This window comes from Scyliorhinus canicula, chromosome 16 (genome assembly GCF_902713615.1).
Source record: "Scyliorhinus canicula chromosome 16, sScyCan1.1, whole genome shotgun sequence".
NCBI lineage: Eukaryota > Metazoa > Chordata > Chondrichthyes > Carcharhiniformes > Scyliorhinidae > Scyliorhinus > Scyliorhinus canicula.
The window spans coordinates 86,119,378-86,142,152 of NC_052161.1; the positions used below are offsets into that span (position 1 = coordinate 86,119,378).

The following is a 22,775-nucleotide window of genomic DNA, read 5'->3' on the forward strand; positions in this document are numbered from 1 at the left end:
CATGAGGCGCTCCATGAGGGACTGTTTAGCACAGGGCTAAATCGCTGGCTTTGAAAGCAGACCAAGCAGGCCAGCAGCACGGTTCGATTCCCGTAACAGCCAACCCAAACAGGCGCCTGAATGTGGCGACTAGGGGCTTTTCACAGTAACTTCATTTGAAGCCTACTCATGACAATAAGCGATTTTCATTTCATTTTTTCATTTTCATAAGAAGCGGCAGGAGCGGTTCGAGGAGATGGAGAACCGGTCGAGGCGGAAAAATTTGCGGATCCTGGGCCTCACGGACAGGCTGGAGGGGTCAGACCTGGGGGCCTATGTGGTCGTTTTGTTGAACTCGCTGATGGGAGCTGGGTCCTTCCAGGGGCTCCTGGAGCTGGAGGGGGCCCACAGAATACTGGCCAGGAGGCCCAAGCCGAATGAGCCGCCACGGGTGGTGCTGGTGCAGTTCCACCGGTTCGTTGACCGAGAGTGCGTGCTTAGGTGGGCCAAGAAGGAGCGGAGCAGCAAGTAGGAGGACACGGTAGTGCGGATCTACCAGGAATGGAGTGCGGAGGTGGCTAAGCGGAGGGCCGGGTACAACCGGACGAAGGCGGTGCTTCACAGAAAGAGTGTGAAGTTTGGCATGTTACAGCCGGCGCGTCTGTGGGTCACTTACAAGGACCGGCACTTTTATTTTGAGTCCCCGGAGGAGGCGTGGGCCTTTGTGCAGGCCGAGAAGTTGGACTCTGACTGAGGTTCGGGGGTTTGTATATAACTGTGTTAACTTTTTGTGGGAAGGGTCTCTGTTTTATGCTGTTTCATGCTGTTTTAAGCTGGTTGTGTGTTGTTTCTGGGGCGGGTGGGGTGCTGTCTTTTTTGCGTGGGCGGGGTCGGGCAGAGGGAAAGCGCGGGCTTTTCTTCTGTTTCCCGCGCTGAGGGTGGATGGGGGCGGGGTCGGAGCTGAGAAGCGCGGGCTTTTTTCCCGCGCGAGAGCGGGAGGGGGAGGAGGAGGGTCTGCGGAGGAGAAGTAGCCCCACGTTGGGAGGGGTCGGAGGTGTGGCGGGAGCTGCCGGGGTCAGCAGAAGTTAGCTGGCTCACGGGAGTGCTACGGAGGGAGTAACGCGGCTGGGAGGGGTCCTAGCCTGGGGGGGGGATACCGGGTTGCTGCTGAAATGGCCAGGAAGGAGCTGGAGTATGCAAGGGGGGCCGGGGTCGGGGTGTGCCGCCGTGGGGAGCGGGCCGAGCGGGCCTGGGGCGGACAGGGGACGGGTTATGGCTAGTCGGCAGGGGAGGGGGGCAGGGAGCCCTCTGATCCGGCTGATAACCTGGAATGTGAGGGGGCTGAATGGGCCGGTCAAACGGGCCCGGGTGTTTACGCACCTGAAGGGGCTGAAGGCGGACATGGCTATGCTCCAGGAGACGCACCTGAAGGTGGCGGACCAGGTTAGACTGAGGAAGGGCTGGGTATGCCAGGTGTTTCATTCGGGGCTGGATGCAAAAAATCAGGGGGTGGCGATTCTGGTGGGAAAAAGGGTGTCGTTTGAGGCGTCAAAGGTGGTGGCTGACAGTGGAGGGAGGTATGTGATGGTGATCGGCAAGCTGCAAGGGGAGCGGGTGGTGCTGGTGAATGTCTATGCCCCAAATTGGGACAATGCGGGTTTTATGCGGCGCATGTTGGGCCGCATTCACGATCTAGAGACGGGGGGCCTGATACTGAGGGGGGGGACTTTAACACAGTGCTGGATCCCCCATTGGATCGATCCATGTCCAGGACGGGCAGGAGGCCCGCGGCGGCTAAGGTGTTGAGGGGGTTTATGGACCAGATGGGAGGGGTGGATCCTTGGAGGTTCGCAAGGCCGACGGCCAGGGAGTATTCATTTTTTTCCCACGTGCATAAAGCCTATTCCCGGATCGATTTTTTTGTCCTGAGCATGGGGCTGATTTCGAGGGTGGAGGATGCCGAGTATTCGGCCATAGTCATTTCGGACCATGCCCCGCACTGGGTAGACCTTGAGCTGGGGGAGGAGAGGGACCAGCGCCGCTCTGGCGCCTGGAGGTGGGACTGCTGGCTGATGAGAAGGTGGGCGGGCGGGTTCGGGGGTGTATCAAGAGGTACTTAGAGGCCAATGATAATGGGGAGGTCCGGGTGGAGACGGTTTGGGAGGCATTGAAGACGGTGATTAGAGGGGGGTTGATTTCCATCCGAGCCCATAGGGAGAGGGGAGAGCAAAGAGAGAGGGAGAGGTTGGTGGGGGAGATGGTGAGGGTGGACAGGAGATACGCGGAGTCTCCGGAGGAGGGATTGTTGAGGGAGCGACGTAACCTTCAGGCCAAGTTCAACTTGCTGACCACCAGAAAGGCAGAAGCTCAGTGGAGGAAGGCACAGGGAGCGGTGTACGAATATGGGAAGAAGGCAAATAGGATGCTGGCGTATCAGCACCGTAAGCGAGACGCGGCCAGGGAGATTGGTGGAGTGACGGATAGGGGAGGCAATGTGGTGCGAAGGGGGGTGGAGATTAATGGGGTCTTCAGGGACTTTTATGGGGAATTGTACCGGTCCGAGCCCCTGGTGGAGGGGGGGGAGATGGGGCGCTTTTTGGACAGGCTGAGATTCCGAAGGTGGAGGAGGGACAGGTGGAGGGGCTGGGGGCGCCCATTGAGCTGGAGGAGCTGGTCAAAGAGATAGGCAGCATGCAGTCGGGGAAGGCGCCGGGGCCGGATGGGTTTCCGGTCGAATTTTACAAAATGTATGCAGACCTGCTGGGCCCCCTGTTGGTTAGGACCTTTAACGAGGCAAGGGAGGGGGGGGGGGGGGGGGGGGCTTTGCCCCCGACTATGTCACGGGCGCTGATTTTCTTGGTCCTTAAACGGGACAAGGACCCCCTGCAGTGTGGATCATATAGGCCGATCTCGTTAAATGTGGATGCCAAGCTGTTGGTGAAGATCTTGGCCACAAGGATAGAGGACTGTGTGCCAGGAGACATTCATGAGGACCAGACGGGGTTTGTGAAGGGAAGGCAGCTGAACACCAATATACGTAGGCTTCTGAATGTTATAATGATGCCGGCGGTAGAAGGGGAGGCGGAGATAGTGGTAGCATTAGATGCGGAGAAGGCCTTTGATAGGGTCGAGTGGGGGTACTTGTGGGAGGTGCTGGAAAGGTTTGGGTTCGGGGAGGGGTTTGTCAGCTGGGTGAGGCTGTTATATGAGGCCCCGATGGCGAGCGTAGCCACGAATAGGAGGAGATCGGAGTACTTTTTGTTGTACCGGGAGACGAGACAGGGGTGTCCCCTGTCCCGTTTGCGTTGGCAATTGAGCCCCTGGCCATGGCGTTGAGGGAGTCGAGGAATTGGAGCGGTCTGGTGCGAGGTGGGGAAGAGCACAGAGTGTCATTATACGCAGATGACTTGTTGCTATATGTGGCGGACCCAGTGGGGGGGAATGCCGGAGGTGATGAAGATCCTTAGGGAATTTGGGGGCTTTTCTGGGTACAAGCTCAACCAGGGTAAGAGTGAGCTGTTCGTCGTGCACCCGGGGGATCAAGAGGAGGGGATTGGTAGGCTCCCGCTGAAAAGGGCAGGGAGGAGCTTTCGGTACCTGGGAGTCCAGGTGGCTAGGAGCTGGGGGGCCCTTCACAAACTTAACCTCACAAGGCTGGTGGAGAAAATGGAGGAGTTTAAAAGATGGGACATGTTGCCGCTGTCGATGGCGGGCAGGGTGCAGTCCGTCAAGATGACCGTGCTCCCGAGGTTTTTGTTCCTGTTCCAGTGCCTCCCCATCCTTATCCCGAAGGCCTTTTTTAGGAGGGTCAACAGGAGTATTACGGGATTTGTATGGGCGCATGGGACTCTGAGGGTGAGAAGGGTGTTTTTGGAGCGGAGCAGGGATAGGGGGGAGCAGGCGCTGCCCAATCTCTGTGGGTACTATTGGGCTGCCAACACAGCGATGGTGCGTAAGTGGGTAATGGACGGGGCAGGGGCAGCATGGAAGAGGATGGAGATGGCGTCCTGCGTGGACACGAGCCTGAAGGCGCTGGTAACGGCGCCGTTGCCGCTCCCTCCAACAAGGTATACCACGAGGCCGGTGGTGGCGGCTACCCTCAAAATTTGGGGGCAATGGAGACGGCATAGGGGGGAGGTGGGGGGCTCGATGGAGTCCCCGATACGGGGGAACCACCGGTTTGTTCCAGGGAGCATCGATGGTGGGTTTCTGGGCTGGCACAGGGTAGGTATTAGGAGGTTGAGGGACCTGTTTGTGGATGGGAGGTTTGCGAGCCTGGGTGAGTTAGAGGGGAAGTTTGGGCTCCCCCCGGGGAACATGTTTAGGTACATGCAGGTTAGGGCGTTTGCCAGGCGGCAGCTGGAGGGGTTCCCTCTGCTGCCCCCACGTGGGGTACGAGACAGGGAAAACGTACAGAATTGTGGTCACTACTCCCAAAATGTTCCCCTTCTGAAACCCCAACCACCTGTCCAGGCTCATCACCAATACCAGATCCAGTGCTGCCCCTTCCCTAGTTGGACTATCTACATCAGGGGTGGGCAAACTACGGCCCGCGGGCCGCATGCGGCCCGCCAAAGGTATTTCTGCGGCCCACCAAGTCATTTTAAAAAAATAAAAAAAAAAAAATTTTTTTTTAAGGTTAATGGGGGGGGGGGGGGGGGGCTGTTGGGTTACTTACTGGTATAGGGTGGATACGTTGACTTGAGTAGGGTGATCATTGCTCGGCACAACGTCGAGGGCCGAAGGGCCTGTTCTGTGCTGTACTGTTATATGTTCTATATGAGGCGCCCAGAATCTTAACCGGGTGAAGTAATTATTTTACTTAATATACTATGCGGCCCTTTGTGAATTGTAAATTTCTGAATGTGGCCCTTGCACGGAAAAGTTTGCCCACCCCTGATCTACATCTTGCATCAAGAAGCCTTCCTGGATGCTCCTTACAAACTCTGCCCCACCAAGCTCCCAGCACTAAGTGAGTCCCAGTCAATATTGGGGAAATTAAAATCACCCACTACAACAACCCTGTTACTTTTGCACCAATCCAAAATGTCTCTATCTGCTCCTCTATCTCTCACTGGCAGCTGGGGGGCCTGTAATTAACTCCCAGCATTGTGATTGCCCCCTTCCTGTTCCTGAGCTCCACCCAGATTGCCTCATTGTGTGAGCCCTCCGAGGTTTCCTCCGGGTGCTCCGGTTTCCTCCCACAGTCCAAAGATGTGCGGGTTAGGTGGATTGGCCATGCTAAATTGCCCGTAGTGTCCTAATAAAAGTAGGGTTAAGGGGGAGGTTGTTGGGTTACGGGTATAGGGTGGATACGTGGGTTTGAGTAGGGTGATCATGGCTCGGCACAACATTGAGGGCCGAAGGGCCTGTTCTGTGCTGTACTGTTCTATGTTCTATGTATCCTCCCACAGTACAGCTATAATATTCTCCTTAACCAGTAATGCTGCTCCCCCACCCCTTTTCCACCTCCCTCTATCTCTCCTGAAGTATCTATATCCTCCAACGTTCAGCTGCCAACCCTGCTCTTCCTTTAATCACATTTCTGTGCTAGCCACAACGTCATAGTTCCAAGTACTAATAAGTGCTTTTAAGTTCATCTGCCTTACCTTGGACACATCTGGCATTGAAATAAATACACTTCCAACCACTACATTTGAGCGGACATGGTGATGTTGTTTCCGTACTTTTTGTTCTCTGCTTTCCCTTTAGTTATTTCACCTAAACTAATGCTCTAGTTCCCACCCCGCTGCCATACTATTTTAGAGGGACGACAGAGAGAGACGAGTGCAGAAGGGGGAGGGGGAAGCGGGCGAGCGGGTAAGGGAGGGGGAGATGGACGGGTAAGGGTGGGGTGAACGGGTTTGGGGAGGTGAATGGGTTTGGGGGGGTGAAGGGGGTTTGGGGGGGTGAAGGGGCTTTGGGGGGTGAAGGGGCTTTGGGGGGTGAAGGGGCTTTGGGGGTGAAGGGGCTTGTGGGGGGGGTGAACGGGCTTGTGGGGGGGTGAACGGGCTTGTGGGGGGGTGAACGGGCTTGGGGGGGTGAACGGGCTTGGGGGGGGCACAGGGGAGGCGGGGCACAGGGGAGGCGGGGCACAACAAGTTAACATTCGTTTTTTTTAAATTTTAGAGTACCCAATTATTTTTTTTCAATTAATGGGCAATTTAACGTGGCCAATCCACCTGCCCTGCACATGATTGAGTTCTGGGGGTGAAACCCACGCAGACACGGGGAGAACATGCAAACTCCACAGACAATGACACGGAACGGGGATCGGCCCCGCGTCCTCAGCGTCATAGGCAGCAGTGCTAACCACTGCTCTACCGTGCCGCCCACATGTTAACATTACTGAACTGGATGAGATGACGAGGGTGAAAGGCAATGGGCTACATGGGTGCTGCCCCGGTCTTACCGTCAGTCACAGCATCTGAGATATGGCTGAAGAGCTGGTGATCGCTTGGCAGCCGGAAGGAGATGGCACTGCCACCAAGCAGCTTCTGTGGGAAGGAGGAAGACAACACAAATCCATGAGCTGGGCGAGAGCGAACTCAGTTCCAAAATATTCCAATGACCACAGCGCAGCCCCACTCCACCAACAGCACACTCCTCCAACTGTCAAGACAACCCTCCACTCCTCCGCTTGCCCTCAACCCAGCCCTCCCCCACCACCAATTGCCCCGCCCGACCCTCTCCCCACCAATTGCCCCACCCGACCCTCTCCCCACCCGGCCCTCTCCCCACCAATTGCCCCACCCGACCCTCTCCCCACCAAGTGCCCCGCCCGACCCTCTCCCCACCAATCGGCCCGCCCGACCCTCTCCCCGTCGCCCTGCCCGACCCTCCCCCCCCGGCGCCCCGCCCGACCCTCTCTCCTCCCCCATCGCCCCGCCCAACCCCCTCCCCCCCCCGTCACCCCGCCCGACCCTCTCCCCGTCCCCCTGCCCAGCCCTCTCCCCGTCACCCCGCCCGACCCTGTCCCCCCCCCGACGCCCCTGCCCGACCCTCTCCCCCCGTCCCCCTGCCCAACCCTCTCCCCCCGTCCCCCTGCCCAACCCTCTCCCCTGTCATCCCGCCCGACCGTGTCCCCCCCGTCACCCCGCCCGACCGTGTCCCCCCCGTCACCCCGCCCGACCGTGTCCCCCCCGTCGCCCCTGCCCGACCCTCTCCCCCGTCCCCCTGCCCAACCCTCTCCCCGTCACCCCGCCCGACCCTGTCCCCCGTCGCCCCTGCCCGACCCTCTCCCCCCCATCGCCCCGCCCGACCCTCTTCCCCCCATCGCCCCGCCCGACCCTCTCCCCCCCATCGTCCCGCCCGACCCTCTCCCCCCCATCGTCCCGCCCGACCCTCTCCCCCCATCGCCCCACCCGACCCTCTCCTCCCATCGCCCCGCCCGACCCTCTCCCCCATCGCCCCGCCCGACCCTCTCTCCCCCATCGCCCCGCCCGACCCTCTCCCCCCATCGCCCCGCCCGACCCTCTCCTCCCAACGCCCCGCCCGACCCTCTCCCCCCATCGCCCCACCCGACCCTCTCCCCCCGTCGCCCCGCCCAACCCTCTCCCCCCGTCGCCCCGCCCGACCCTGTCTCCCCGTCGCCCCTGCCCGACCCTCTCCCCCCGCCCTACCCTGTCTCCCCGTCGCCCCTGCCCGACCCTCTCCCCCCGTCACCCTGCCCGAACCTCTCCCGCCACCCCACCCGACCCTCTCCCCCCATCGCCCCGCCCGACCCTCTCCTCCCATCGCCCCGCCCGACCCTCTCCCCCCATCGCCCCACCCGACCCTCTCCCCCCGTCGCCCCGCCCAACCCTCTCCCCTCGTCGCCCCGCCCGACCCTGTCTCCCCGTCACCCTGCCCGACCCTCTCCCCCCGCCCTACCCTGTCTCCCCGTCGCCCCTGCCCGACCCTCTCCCCGTCACCCTGCCCGACCCTCTCCCCCCGTCGCCCCGCCCGACCCTCTCCCCCACCACCGTCACCCCGCCCGACCCTCCCCACCCATCGCCTTGCCCAACCCTCTCCTCCCATCGCCCCACCCAACCCTCTCCTCCCATCGCCCCGCCCATCGCCCTGCCCGACCCTCTCCCCCCGTCACCCCGCCAGACCCTCTCTCCCCCCCCCATCGCCCCGCCCGACCCTGTCCCCCGTCACCCCTGCCCGACCCTCTCCCCCCGTCACCCTGCCCGACCCTCTCCCGCCACCCCACCCGACCCTCTTCCCCCCCCATCGCCCCGCCTGACCCTCCCCCCATCGCCCCGCCCAACCCTCTCCCCCCCGTCGCCCCGCCCAACCCTCTCCTCCCATCGCCCCGCCCAACCCTCTCCTCCCATCGCCCCGCCCGTCCCTCTCCCCCCCGTCGCCCTGCCCGACACTCTCCCCCACAGCGCCCCGCCGACCCTCTCTCCCCCTCCCATCGCCCCGCCCAACCCTCTCCCCGTCCCCCTCCCAACCCTGTCCCCCCGTCACCCCTGCCCGACTCTCTCCCCCCGCCCCCCTGCCCGACCCTCTCCCGTCACCCCGCCCGACCTTCTCCCCCCCGTCATCCCGCCCAACCCTCCCCCCCATTGCCCCACCCAACCCTCCCCCCATCAACCCGCCCGACCCTTTCGCCCCGTCCCTCTCCCCCCGTCGCCCTGCCCGACCCTCTCCCCCTATCACCCCGCCCGAACCTCTCTCCCCCTCCTCATCCAGCCCTCTCCACCCCTCGACCCGACCCTCTCTCCCCTGTTATGGGCCAGGGTTTGGAGAACCCCAAAGTATATCATGGAGTTCACCTGACCCACAACTTTTAATAGATTGTGGTATGGGGAGCACACGGCCCGCTCTACAGGTGTGGTACAGCAGAAATGGAAAAGTATTTTTTAAAGCAAAACAATGTTTATTCTATGAACTCAAGTTAACCTTTTTAAAACAAACAGTGAACATCTTAGCAACCATTAATTCAAATACAACCCCCAAAGACCACAACACGAAGTAATGCTAACGCTGTCCTTTTAACATCCTGAAGACTTACAAAAGAAACACCTTTTAACAGAAGCACATCAGGTTTACATCCACTACTGAAAACATTTATAATTCGAAATTCACCAAATGATCAAGACATAGTCTTTTCATGGCAGAGAGAACAGCAGTGCAGCTGCTTTGGCTGGCTTCAGCTCTAACACTGAAAAACAAAACCAAAGAAAACAGACACACCCAAGCTTTTCTCAAAGTGAAACTAAAAAGCAAGAGCCAGGGCTCAGCTCCACCCACACTCTGACACCACTGCAGTAACATGAGCAGCCACAACATTGCTATCACCAAAGTGCTCATCTACCTCCAAATCTAGCACCTGTCCTGGTTCATTACCCAGTAACAAATCCAACGTGGCCTTGCCTCTTGTTGGCCTATCTACATACTGTCAGGAAACCCTCCTGCACACATTGGACAAAGTGACATTCTCATGACACCCCCACCTCGCCCTGGCCTGACCCTCTCGCTCCCTCGCCTCGGCCCTCTCGCCTTACCTGGCCCTTTCCCCACCTCCCCCCATTCGGCTGGCCATCTCTCCACCGTGCCTCACACCTGGCCTCCCTCCCCCTTACACCCGGCCCTCTCTTCCCCCCACCCCGGGACTCTCTCCCCCTTGCCCTGGCCCTCTCAACTGCATGCCCTAAAGCCTGGCCCTCTTGCCCCCTCCCTGTCATCTCTCCCGCTCCCTCCCTCTCCCCCCCCCCTCCCCACACCCCTGCCTGGCCCTCAAGCCCCCTTACCCCCCAGCCATCTCTCCCGCTTGCCCCTCCCCTACCCAGCCCACTGTCCCGCTCTCGTCCGCCCCTGAAAAGGAACCTCTGCACAAGCTCTTGATTTCCTGTCCCCGAGATCTCCCAACACGGGCTCACATTGGAAGTTAATTTGATTCATGCTCTTGTACAATAGCCTGGGATGTTTTTACTGCGTAAATGATTCTGGGCAAGTTGTTCTACAGGTTCTGATTTTGCTTTCTTCTCACCTTCTTCCCCTGGGAAAGTTTGCCGATGGCGAGGCACGTGTCTCGGGCGAGTTGGTAATCCTGTTGCTCTCGAACCCGTGGTCCCAGTCCCACCGTGTAGAGAGTTTCCAGGTTACTCCCGACAATCTCTGGCTCACCGCTAGGAGGAGAGAGCGAGAGAAACTGAGATAGGGAAAGTTTAGAAACCCATCAAACCAGGACAGGTACAGCACAGGGTTAGATACAGAGTAAAGCTCCCTCTACACTGTCCCTATCAAACACTCCCAGGACAGGTACAGCACGGATTAGATACAAAGTAAAGCTCCCTCTACACTGTCCCCATCAAACACTCCCAGGACAGGTACAGCATGGGGTTAGATACAGAGTAAAGCTCCCTCTACACTGTCCCTATCAAACACTCACAGGACAGGTACAGCACGGATTAGATACAAAGTAAAACTCCCTCTACACTGTCCCCATCAAACACTCCCAGGACAGGTACAGCACGGGGTTAGATACAGAGTAAAGCTCCCTCTACACTGTCCCCATCAAACACTCCCAGGACAGGTACAGCACGGATTAGATACAAAGTAAAGCTCCCTCTACACTGTCCCCATCAAACACTCCCAGGACGGAATACTCGGCAATTACTATCTCAGACCATGCCCCGCACTGGGGAGACCTGCAGATCGGGGGAGTGAGCTACCAGCGTCTGCAATGGAGGCTAGATGTGGGACTGCTGTCGGAGGAGGGGAATCTGCGAGAGGCTTCGGAGATGTATGCAAAATTACTTGCAGGTGAATGACACGGGGGAGGTCTCAGCGGCGACCCTGTGGGAGGCGCTAAAGGCAGTAGTGCGGGGGGAGCGGATTTCAATTGGGGCCCACAGAGCCAAGGCAGATAGGGCAGAGATGGTCAGGGAAATGGGTCGGATAGATGAAGAGCACGCGGAGTCCCCGGGGGAGGTTGTACTCAGGGAGAGGCAGAGACTACAGGCGGAACTGGGGGCACTATCCACGAGTAGGGCCGTGGAACAGCTTAGGAAGGCGAGGGGAGCGGTGTACGAGTATGGGGAAAAGGCTAGCAGACTGTTAGCACAGCAACTCAGGAGGAGGGAGGCGGCCAGGGAAATAGGGAGAGTGAGGGATGGGGAGGGGCGCAAAGTGGAGGACCCGGCAGGATTGAATAAGGTATTCCGAGACTTCTATCGCAAGCTGTATACTTCGGAGCCGCCGGAAGAACCGGAGGAGATGAAAAGGTTTCTGGACGGGTTAACCTTCCCAACAGTAGGTGGGGGGCGAGTGGATGAGCTGGGGGCCCCGATTAGAGTGGAGGAGGTATTGGGGGGGCCTAAAGGCCATGCAGTCGGGGAAAGCCCCGGGGCCGGATGGATACCCAGTAGAGTTCTATAGTACGTTTTCTGAGCTGGTGGGCCCGGTCTTGGCGAGGATTTTCAATGAGGCAAGGGACAGAGGGACCCTGCCGCCGACAATGTCGCAAGCCACTATATCACTGATATTGAAGCGGGGTAAAGACCCGGAGGCGTGCGGGTCCTACAGGCGAATCTCCCTGATTAAGGTTGACGCCAAGCTCCTGGCAAAGGTACTGGCGGTTAGAATGGAGGACTGTGTACCGGAGGTGATTGGGGAGGACCAAACTGGGTTCGTGAAAGGTAGGCAGCTGGCAGCCAACCCGAGAAGATTACATAATGTGATAATGATGCCCCCGGCGGGTAGGGAGGTGGAGGTAGTGGTGGCAATGGACGCCGAGAAGGCCTTTGACCGGGTGGACTGGGACTATCTATGGGAGGTGCTCGGACGGTTTGGGTTCGGGGCGGGATTGGATCAAATTATTATATCAGGCCCCGAGGGCCAGCATCAGGACTAACAGAGAAGTGTCGGAGTACTTTAGGTTGTACCGAGGGACCAGACAGGGCTGCCCGCTCTCCCCGCTGCTGATTGCGCTGGCCATAGAGCCGCTGGCGATTGCGCAGAGAGATGGAAGGGGATGGTGAGGGGCGGGGTAGAACATAGGGTCTCTCTTTACGCAGACGACCTGCTCCTGTACGTGTCAGACCCAGTGGCCGGGATGGGAAGTATACTGGGAATGCTGAGGAGGTTCGGCCAGTTCACAGGATACAAATTAAATATGGCCAAGAGTGAAACGTTTGTGGTCCAGGCAAGGGGCCAGGAGAACAGATTGAGAGGGCTACCGTTTAGGCTGGTTGAGGAAAATTTCCGGTATTTGGGAATCCAGGTGGCACGAGACTGGGGCAGGCTGCACAAGTTAAATTTGGCCAGGGTGGTGGAGCAAATGAAGGGAGAGTTTCGGAGATGGGATGCACTCCCGCTGTCGCTGGCAGGGAGGGTGCAGACTGTAAAGATGACTATCCTCCCTAGATTTCTGTTTATTTCTCAGTGCCTCCGATCTTTATCCCACGGTCCTTCTTCAAAAGAGTTAACAGGATGATCATGAGCTTTGTCTGGGCGGGAAAATCCCCGCGGGTGAAGAAGGCGATGTTGGAGAGGAACTGCAGCGAGGGAGGGCTGGCTTTGCCGAGTCTGATTAATTATTACTGGGCGGCCAACATCGCTATGATAAGGAAGTGGATGGTGGGTACGGGGTCTATTTGGGAGCAGGTGGAGGCGGCTTCGTGCAGGGGCTCCAGTTTGGCAGCCCTGGTCACGGCTCCTCTACCGCTGCCGCCGGCCAAGTACACCACCAGCCCGGTAGTGGTGGCGACCCTGCGGATATGGGGCCAGTGGAGGAGGCATGTAGGGGAGATGGGGGCGTCTGTCTGGGCGCCAATCTGCGACAACCATCGGTTTGCCCCCTGGAGTATGGATGGGGGGTTCCGAATATGGCGGCGGGCGGGGGTGGGAAGGGTGGGTGATATGTTCCTGGAAGGGAGCTTTGCGAGTTTGAGGAGCTTGGAGGAGAAATTTGGGTTGGTAAGGGGAAATGATTTTAGGTACCTACAGTTGCGGGACTTTGTTCGTAGACAGGTCCCATCTTTCCCACGCCTCCCGCCAATGGGGATCCTAGACAGAATAGTCTCTAGGGGGGGAAGAAGGGGAGGGTAGAGTCTCGGGTATTTATAAGGTGCTCATGAGGGAGGAAGGGTCCCAGACAGAGGAACTGAAACTTAAATGGGAGGAGGAGCTAGGCGGGGAAATGGAGGATGGGCTGTGGGCAGAGGCCCTGAGTAGGGTAAATTCGACCGCGACATGTGCTAGGCTCGGGCTGATTCAATTTAAGGTCGTTCACTGGGCCCATATGACGGTGGCTCGGATGAGCAAATTCTTTGGGATAGAGGACAAATGCCAGAAAGAATTTGGGAGGACCAGTGAACCACGTTCACATGTTTTGGGCATGCCCTAAGCTGAGGGGGTACTGGGAGGGATTTGCGGGGATCAGCAGGGTAGCAGCAGGGTAGCATGGTGGTTAGCATAAATGCTTCACAGCTCCAGGGTCCCAGGTTCGATTCCCGGCTGGGTCACTGTCTGTGTGGAGTCTGCACGTCCTCCCCCTGTGTGCGTGGGTTTCCTCCGGGTGCTCCGGTTTCCTCCCACAGTCCAAAGATGTGCGGGTTAGGTGGATTGGCCGTGCTAAATTGCCTGTAGTGTCCTAATAAAAGTAAGGTTAAGGGGGGGGGTTGTTGGGTTACGGGTATAGGGTGGATTCGTGGGTTTGAGTAGGGTGATCATGGCTCGGCACAACATTGAGGGCCGAAGGGCCTGTTCTGTGCTGTACTGTTCTATGTTCTATGTTCTATGTCCCGGGTGCTAAAAACAAGGGTGGTGATGAGTCCAGGGGTGGCAATTTTTGGGGTTTCGGAGGACCCGGGAGTCCAGGGGGAGAAAGAGGCCGATGTTTTGGCCTTTGCTTCCCTGATAGCCCGGCGACAAATACTATTGGCGTGGAGGACTCAAAGTCCCCGAAGACTGAGTTGTGGCTTGCGGATATGTCGAGTTTCCTGGGTATGGAAAAAATTAAGTTCGCCTTGAGGGGATCTGTACAGGGGTTCGCCCGGAGGTGGCAACCATTTACTGACTTCTTTGCGGGAGAGTGAGCGTCAGCAGGGGGTGGGGGGGGAGGGGGGTAGAGTAGAGTAGAGGGGGAGGGAAAAAACGGCGGGTAGTACCGGTGGGAGAGGAGCGGGCTTGTGCAGTATGTTACGATTGAAGTATTGAAAGTACATGGATGTTTGCACATTTTTGCCTTTTTTGCTTTCTTTCTGTTGATGTTTGTAACTGTTTACAAAGCCAAAAACTACCTCAATAAAATTGTTTATTAAAAAAAAACACTCCCAGAACAGGTACAGCACGGATTAGATACAAAGTAAAGCTCCCTCTACACTGTCCCCATCAAACACCCCAGGACAGGTACAGTACAGGGTTAGATACAGAGTAAAGTTCCCTCTATTTTGTACCCAGCAAACTGCCACTTACCGAGCTGCCATTCCAAGCAAGATGACCGCTGCCCGCCTCTCTAATGGCGTGGATGCCACTTTCTCCGTCAGGCGTTCCCAAAGCAACTGGATCACTGCAGGCTTAATCTCATTCTTCTGGACAAATTCGCTGACCTGATGGTAGAGGTGAGGAGGGCCAGGTAGGTAGGTAGTGGGGGCCAGATGGACGGGAAGGAGGGGGCCAGGTGGGAAGGGGAGGGGTGAGAAAGGATAGAAAACAGCAAGTCATGGTACGTGGCTGCTCTTTGGCTCTCAAGGATGGTTGACAGTGTGTGCTCCCCAAGGATCAGTGATCGGAGCTGCACATTCGTTTTGATGTGTGGCTCGGAGCACGGAGCAGAATTTCACCAATTGCCAGCAATACCAACATAGGAAAATTGGCAAATGAACTGTCTGTAACAGAGCATCGGCCGACGCAATGAGAGACCAGTGTTGGACGCAGTTGACTTAGATGAGGGGAATGATGGCGTGGTAGTTAAATTTGCAGACGCCACAAAAAAATAGGTGGGCAAGTATGTCATGAAGAAAACATAAGGTGGTTGAGGACGGATTGATTGAGTTGTTAGGAGTCCTTCCTTTTGATTTCTCTTTGCTGCCATTTCTTTTATTTCATTATATTTTGTTCGTGGACCCATATCGGAATGTGCCTTTAAGGAGAGGAATTCAGCTGAGTCAGCCTGCTAGTCAAGACAGTTTGTTCCTAGGTTTTGTATTTTGGAGGAGAAAATAGACTCATCGGCACCGAGTGAATCTTAGGAATCAGCTTTGGAGTAAATCAGTTCGATTAGCTGGCAGGCAACCTGTGGGTTGACCAGGGACAGTGTCCTACCTGACAACGGTCAGTGACTGGTTCCCGCAGGATGCTTGTTAGAGCTGGGAAGTCATTGGACACAAAGGAGAAGGAACCCTCTCTCTCGCTGCTAAAGTAAAAAAAACTGATTTATTGCTCTAAACCCAGAGTGCCTGCCACATATTTACTAAATATTTGAAACGATCTTGAATCTACAAAGCAAGTAGACCACCTTGGCAGAGAAAACCATCTCAAGCCTCGACAAAACAAGTACCGAAACAAAAGTTTCAACTGAAAGACTTTAACCAGGTGCCAACTTAGTGCTTCGGCGATCCTTTATCCATTTATTTTCCCTCTCTACTGCCCTTTCCTTCAATGTTGTCTGTGTATGATAGACTGTGGCAAGTTGGAAGGGGGTGGTGGTGTTGGGAAAGGGGTTTTGGACAGTCAGTATATTTTTGTCAGTTTAATTATATTACTGTTAAGTAATAAAAGGTCCTGAACGGTCTTGAGAAGGTGTACGTGGAAAGGCTGTTTCCATTTGCGGGTGAGCCCAGAACTAGGGGCACTCATTTAAAATTGGGTGTCACCCTCTTCGGACAGAGTTGAGAATTATTTGTACTCACGACTTTGGAACTCTCTGCCTTGGAAGGCAGAGGAGGTCCAGGGTCATCGAATATTTTTAAGGGAGAGGTAGATAAATTCTCATCAATCAAGGGGCAGCATGCTGGCACAGTGAGTTAGCACTGCTGCTTCTCAGCGGCGCCAGGGGCACCGGTTCAATTCTGGTCTCAGGTGCCTGGCTGTCTGTGTTGAGATTGCACGTTCTCCTAGTGTCTGCGTGGACTTCCTCCGGGTGCTCCAGTTTCCTCCCACAGTCCAAAGATATGCAGGTTAGGTGGATTGGTCGTGATAAATTGCCCCTTAGTGTCCAAATATGTAGTTCGGTGGGGTTACGGGGATATAATGGGGAGTGGGCCTAGGTAGGGGGCAATGGGCTGAATAGCACCCTTCTGCATTCTATGATTCTATGGATTCAAAGGTTATCAGGATTAGAAGGGGACACAAAATGAGCACCATCAGCTTTTATATCATACTGGAAGTGGCAACTTGTGAAATACCTTCTGGAAATCCAAGTATGGCACATCTACAGATTCTCCTTTACCTGGAGCACATGCTGCTCTTTCAAAAGGAGGGGTGGTGCGAACAACCTTGGGGACTGTGGTGGCATTTACATCTATCATGAACGATCTCATCAAATGGCAGAGCAGGTTCATGGGGCCGAATGGATGAGTCCTGCTCCCATCTCAGGCGTTCGCTGAGCGTCCTGAAGACGGGGCAGAGGGGAGGGAGATTTTTAGTTACAAGGTTAAGCTGCAGGGGAGAGTAAAGATGGTGGCACGTTAGTTAAGGTTGACAAACACACACTTTTCCCATTAGCGTCAGCAAAGAAACGCTCTTCCTATTAGCTAATGGTGCAAGGACTCAGGCCGGGGGGGGGGCACACATATCAGGGGCGAAATTCTCCAACCTCCAGCAGGGAATTGGCGGGGGCGGGAAACACGCCGAATGGGGCGGGAAACACGCCGAACTGAGCGGCGAGCCTCCTGTGGCGATTCTCCGGCCTGCGATGGGCCGAAGTCCCGCTGCTGGGAGGCCTCTCGGGGGGGGGGGGGGGGGGGGGGGGAGGGCAATCGGACCCTGGGGGGTGCCCCCTCGGTGGCCAGGCCCGCGGTCGGGGCCCACCGAACGGCGGGCAGGCCAGTGCCGTGGGGGCACTCTTCCCCTTCCACCACGGCCTCCACCAAGGCGGATGCGGAAGAGAATCCCCCAGCGCGCATGCGCAGTGGTGACGTCAGCGGCAGTTGCCGATGATGTCACCACCGGCGCATGAGCGAACCGGCGAAGGCCTTTTGGCCAGCCCCAGAGCCGGGCATCAAAGGCCGCTGGTGCCGGTTTTGGCGCCAGTCGGCGTGGTGCCAACCGCTCTGGCGCGGGCCTAGCCCCTCAATGTGAGGGCTTGGCCCCCAAAGGTGCGGAGAATTCCGCACCTTTGGGGAGGCCTGACGCCGAAGTGGTTGGTGCCACTCCGCTACGCCGGGACCCCCCGCCCCACCGGGTAGGGGAGAATCCTGCCCCAGATGTATGGCGGGGGTCATGGGAGTGTCCCTTTAAAAAAGGTTTCTGTCTTAGCACATGACTTCAGTGATGTCATTATGTGGGTGGAGCTGGGCTGTGGTCTATAGCTACCTGCTTCAGTAATTTAAAAAATATAGTTTGCTTTCCGGAAGGGTTTAAACCTTCTGATGAGATGGTGTTAGAATCTCAGGGAAAGCCAGTCTTCTTCAAGTGAGAATGCAGAGTGCTGGGCCACGCCCTTAAAACCACGTTCTTGGTTATGGGATTTTATTTTTGAATTGGAACAGTTAAGGGGGAATTCATTAAGGGTTATACATAGATTACTGTAGCTGTGGGGTGTCTTTATGTTGCAATTGCTAAAAATTATTGCTGTGTGCTTATATAAATGCTAACCAATTTCTTAGAATAAAGCTTATTTTGATTAAAATGCCTAGGAAGACTGATGAATCACACCTCAAGTGAAGGCTCTTGTGCTCATCCTAGCCAAATTCAACAAAATTTGGCCTATAACAGGGGGACCCAGAGAGCAGCAGGGACACAACTCCACTCCCCCCCCCCCCCCCCCCCCCCCCCACACACACACTCGACAGAGACTTACCAATTGCTCCAAACATTTAATGCTGTCCACGTTGGAATCGAAAAGGAGGGCTGTTAGGTTCTGCACCAGGGTCTGGGGCTTTGAGCTGGGAGGAGATAACACCAGCAAGAGGAAAGAGAGCGAAGGGGTCACAGCCAGAAACAGTGAGAGACAGATAAAGAGAGAGAGAAAAAATGTAATGATTAGAATGGTCCTTGGGTGATCCTTCTCATCTCATTCACATTTTTGTCCCCATTCTCCTTGAATACATCTGATCTATCTACCTCAACCCAGGTGAGAGCGGATTCCACATTCTCCCCAGTCTCTGGGTCAATATGGTTCTCCAATTCCCCCGACTGGATTTCTGGATACCTCATTGGATACTGTTATGTTCTCGATTCTGCTTTACCTGGATGTCTCGGATGCGTATTGTTGAATGAAGTAGACAAAGCCTTGTTAACAAACAAAACTATAAATTTTATTACACTACTAACCAAGATTCATTCACATTCCTAAAGTAGAAGGTTATTATATAAAACTATGCTAGCTCTAACTTACAAAACTCTCAAGTACACAACTTCTCTCTCTGCCTGACCTTCTTCCAGCTATCTCCTAACTCCCAGAATCCCCAAAGTCACATGATATATACAACTCTTCTGTGATTCCCTCTAGTGGTATGAATCATTATCATTAATTTGTTAACTCCTTACATCCCAGTCAATATGCATATCATGACAGCTACCACACGGTGACGGCCTCGGATGAATCTTACCCGCGCCCGACTTCCGGTGGCGGCCATGGAGTGAGTGGTCCCACATTTTGTGGCTCCCGCTCAAGGCAGTATTTTTTTGGTCTTTTCCCCACCCGACAGGTGAAGTATTTGATGGCAAGAGGAGTAGGAGCGACTGTAGAAGGTGTGACTCCTCTGGTGTAGCTGGTGGATGGATCCAGGAACTAGCAGTGGGGTGAGGAGAAAGGAGCTGATGGAATAGGAGTCTTCCTGGTGCGCCACAGGATAAGATTGCAGACTGCAAGGGAGCTGTTCCACTGCCCAGTGGTCAACGGAGCAGCTAGTGGGGTTTCTGAACACAAAGTTCTGTCAGCAGAGGAAGGAGGCCCTGGAAGACCTGGCCAAGGTGGTGGAACCGATCTAAGCAGGCATTGAGAGTCAAGCGAAGGCTGGAATTCCAGAAAGTGGAGGAGGCGGTGGGGGAGCACAAGGAGCAGTTAGGCCTCGTTGGTAGCCGAGGTGGGGGTAATTCTAGAGACCTAAAGACACTGGAGATGGTGGAGGATCTGGAGAATCGTTCCAAAAGACAAAACCCGAGGAGCATAGGGATCGAAGGTGTGGAGGCTAAACGTACGTTGGGACAAAATGTTGGGAGAAGCTGATGGGGGAGGGGGCCTTTGACTGGCCCCTGGAGGCCGACAGAGCGCTCATGGTGTTAATTTTTTGTTAAATTTAGAATACCCAATTCCTTTTTTCCAATTAAGCGGCAATTTAGCATGGCCAATCCACCTAGCCTGCACATCTTTGGGTTGTGGGGGCGAAACCCATGCAAGCATGGGGAGAATGTGCAAACTTCACACGGACAGTGACCCAGAGCAGAATCGAACCTGGGACCTCGGCACCGTGAGGCAGCACTCATGGTGTTAATGAGGAGGTCGCAAGTGGGTGAGCTGCCAAGGATGATAGTGGTGCGGTTGCAGCGCTTTCTGGATAAGGAGATCCTCCGATGGGCGAGGCAGACGAGGAAGGGCACCTCGGAACAGAACGAGCAGCGGATGTACCAGGACTTGGATGCAGAACTGGCGAAGAGGGTGCCGGGTTTAACCGGGTCACGGCTGCCCTCTTTAAGAACGGGGTGAAGTTTGTTACCGGCCCACCTCTGGGTGACTTTCCATAATGGAGAGTACTATTTTGGCACACCAGAAGAGACGATGGAGTTCATGAGGGACAATGGACTGGGAGGACAGTGAACGTTGGAGGAGCTAGTGCATGTGTTTATTTGTTTGTTTTCTGAAATGTTTTCCCCTTTGAAGTGCTCCTTTGTTTTGGTGGCAGGGTTTTTGAAGGGCAGGCTGCTCATGGGGGAATATCATGGGGAAATGCACCTTTTGCTGCTCTTTAGGGGAGTATGGACGGGGGAAATTGGAATTGGGGATAGGGAGGATGGAGGCCTTGGGCGGGGGCCAAAATGCTACCTGGGCGGGTGAGTTAACAGGAAACGGGCCAGCGGCTGGCCCAAAAAGGGGTATGGCTGACTGGAGGCGGAAGGATCCGGGGAGTCTCCCATCCAAGCTCGTCGTGTGGAATAGGAGGGGACTGAATGGGCCGGTCAAGCGCTCACGTAAGTTTGCACACCTGAGTCTGAAGGTAGATGTGGGCTTTTTGCAGGGTGCTGGGGAAGATTTCTGATTTGCACTCCATGGGGGGGGGGGGAATAATGCAGTTATTGAACAGAGCTTGGACAAGTCGAGCCCGAGGTCAGTGAAGATGTCGGCAGAGGCGAAAGAGCTGAAGGGTTTCATGGAGCACATGGTGAGGGTGGATCCGTGGAAGGTTTAGGAGGCCACGGGCGAAGGAATTTTCTCTCATGTGCACAAGGTGTCCTCCCGGATGTACTTTTTTGTGCTGGAGAAGGCGATCTGGCGGGGGTGGTTGACTCGGAGTGTTCGGAGACTGTGGATTCTGTCACGTGCCGCACTGGGTGGATTTGCGCGTGGCCCAGGAGGGGACTCAATGCCCGTAGTGGAGACTGAATGTGGAAATGCTGGCAGATGATGGTGTACGAGCGGGTGAGGGCTGTTGTTCGGTGGTATATGGAGCTAAACGATACGGGGAGGTCACGGCCGCCACGCTGTGGGAAGCACTCAAGGCCATGATATGGGGGAGTTTATTTCAATTCAGGCGCATAGGGAGAAGGCAGAGCAGGAAGAGATGGCAAGACTGGTAGATGAGATACTGGAGGATGGGCAGGAGGTATATGGAGACCCTGGAGGCAGGGCTGTTGAAAGAGAGGCAGGGGCTCCAGATAGAGTTTGGGTTAGTGTCCATGGGGAAGGCAGTGGGGCAGTTACAGAGGGCTAGTATAGGAGTACAACAAGAAGGCGGGTAGGATGCTGGCCCACCATCTGAGGAAGCAAGAGGGGCGAGGGACATTGGCAAAGTGAAAGACGAGATGGGTAGGGTGGTGTTGGACCCGGAGGGGGTGAATGGAATGTTTGAAGCATTTTACAGGCGATTATATGAGTCAGAGCCCATGGCCGGGGGAGGGAATGCGGCGGTTACTGGACAGGCTGGATTTTCCCAGTGCAGCGGAGGTGCAGAGATTGGGGGCTCCAATTGGGTTGAAGGAGGTGATGGAGAGCGTGGGGGTGATGCAGGCAGGAAAAGCACCGGATGGGTTTCTAGTGGAGTTTTATAAAACATTTGGTGGGACTGCTGGTGAGGGCATATAATGAGGCTAAGGAGAGGGGGGACCCTCCCCCTACACTGTCGCAAGCTTCCATCTCCCTGATATTGAAAAGGTGTGGGCGGTGTGTGGGGGGGGCCTGCGAATCACGTCCACATGTTTTGGGCATGCTCAAAGCTGAAGGGGCTCTGGTAAAGGTTTGCAGACGTAATGTCCAAGGTGCTGGGGGTCAAGGTGCCCCCCACCCCTTGAGTCCAGAGGTAGTGATATTTGGGATGGCGGAAGACCCGGGAGTCCAGGGGGCGAGAGAGGCCAATGTCTTGGCCTTTGCCTCCCCGATAGCCCGGAGGCGGATCTTGCTCGGATGGAGGGACTCGGAGCCGCCGAACGCAGGGGTGCGGGTGAGTGACCTCGGGGCTGGAGACGGTCAAGTTCATCCTGAGGGGGCCGGGTGATGAGTTCACTCGGAGGTGGAAGCTGTTTATGGACTTCTTTAAGGAGGATTGAGGGGTCAGCAAAGATGGGAGGGAAAGATTGGGGGAGCTGGGGGTGGGGGAAGGGGTATTGATTATTGATAATGTTGTATGATTATTCTATTGCTTTTGTTTATTTACATGAAAATGCCTTGAATAAAAAATGTTTTTCAAAAGGATCTTGCCTGTACCCCACAATATGTGTTGTGCCAGTGTTTCTGGTGCTATCCTCTTTGCCAACCCACCCATTGCCTGCATATCTTTTTTATAAAATGGCGACCCAACACCGCGGAACGCACTCAGTTCGGTTGGAATAACGTGACTGTGTTTTAATTATATCCCGCATAAAGCAAGCATGGTAAAATTCAAACTGCCAGTTATTTATACTCCAAGAGAACAAAGATTGGCAGATGATCTCTCTGAAAACCCACCCGAGGAGCAATTGATGAATAACCCAGAGTACAGCATCGGCTACAACTAACAACCAATTTGCAGCAATCGGTCAAACCCGCTGGAGGTGGCGTACGTTCACAGTAGGGATCCCATCCGCACCCCAAAACAAAGCTAAACAGCAATTAGTGACCAACCATAAGTGCGACAACACTGATTTAGTGTTTACTCGTCTTCAGCAAACAGAAGTAACCAGCACAAGACTTGTGCTTTTCTTATTTGCGAATAGCCCAGGGAACAATAGTTCCCCAGTTGTTTTATCTACAGCGGCACCTCAGCTAATTGAAGATGGGGTGCCAGACAATCGGTTCTCTTTTCCTCCTGGAGTACAAACTCTGGTAATGGTGCAAAATTTGGCATTCTTCTATTTGTCACCATGGGAGGAAGGAGGAATGGCCCAATGTAAAGTGCCACTGCACGTCATTGCGCGCGCCGATGATCGTTGCCGACCGATTTCAGACCTCACCTCTCTCCGTTCAGGTACAGGCGCCTGTACGCATCAGTGACTGCCTCCTTCAC

General features: G+C 55.7%; 1 protein-coding gene across 1 annotated transcript in view; it reads right to left on the reverse strand.

The window, feature by feature from the left end:
- ncapd2 (non-SMC condensin I complex, subunit D2) overlaps nucleotides 1-22,775 on the reverse strand; it is a 52,193-nt gene that overhangs the window by 8,414 nt on the left and 21,004 nt on the right. The window contains exons 10-14 of the mRNA XM_038774041.1: nucleotides 22,723-22,769; nucleotides 17,939-18,023; nucleotides 14,392-14,525; nucleotides 9,962-10,100; nucleotides 6,392-6,476 (exon numbers count right to left, since the gene is read on the reverse strand). Coding sequence (XP_038629969.1) covers nucleotides 6,392-6,476; nucleotides 9,962-10,100; nucleotides 14,392-14,525; nucleotides 17,939-18,023; nucleotides 22,723-22,769 — 490 coding nt within the window. The remainder of the gene's footprint in view (nucleotides 1-6,391; nucleotides 6,477-9,961; nucleotides 10,101-14,391; nucleotides 14,526-17,938; nucleotides 18,024-22,722; nucleotides 22,770-22,775) is intronic.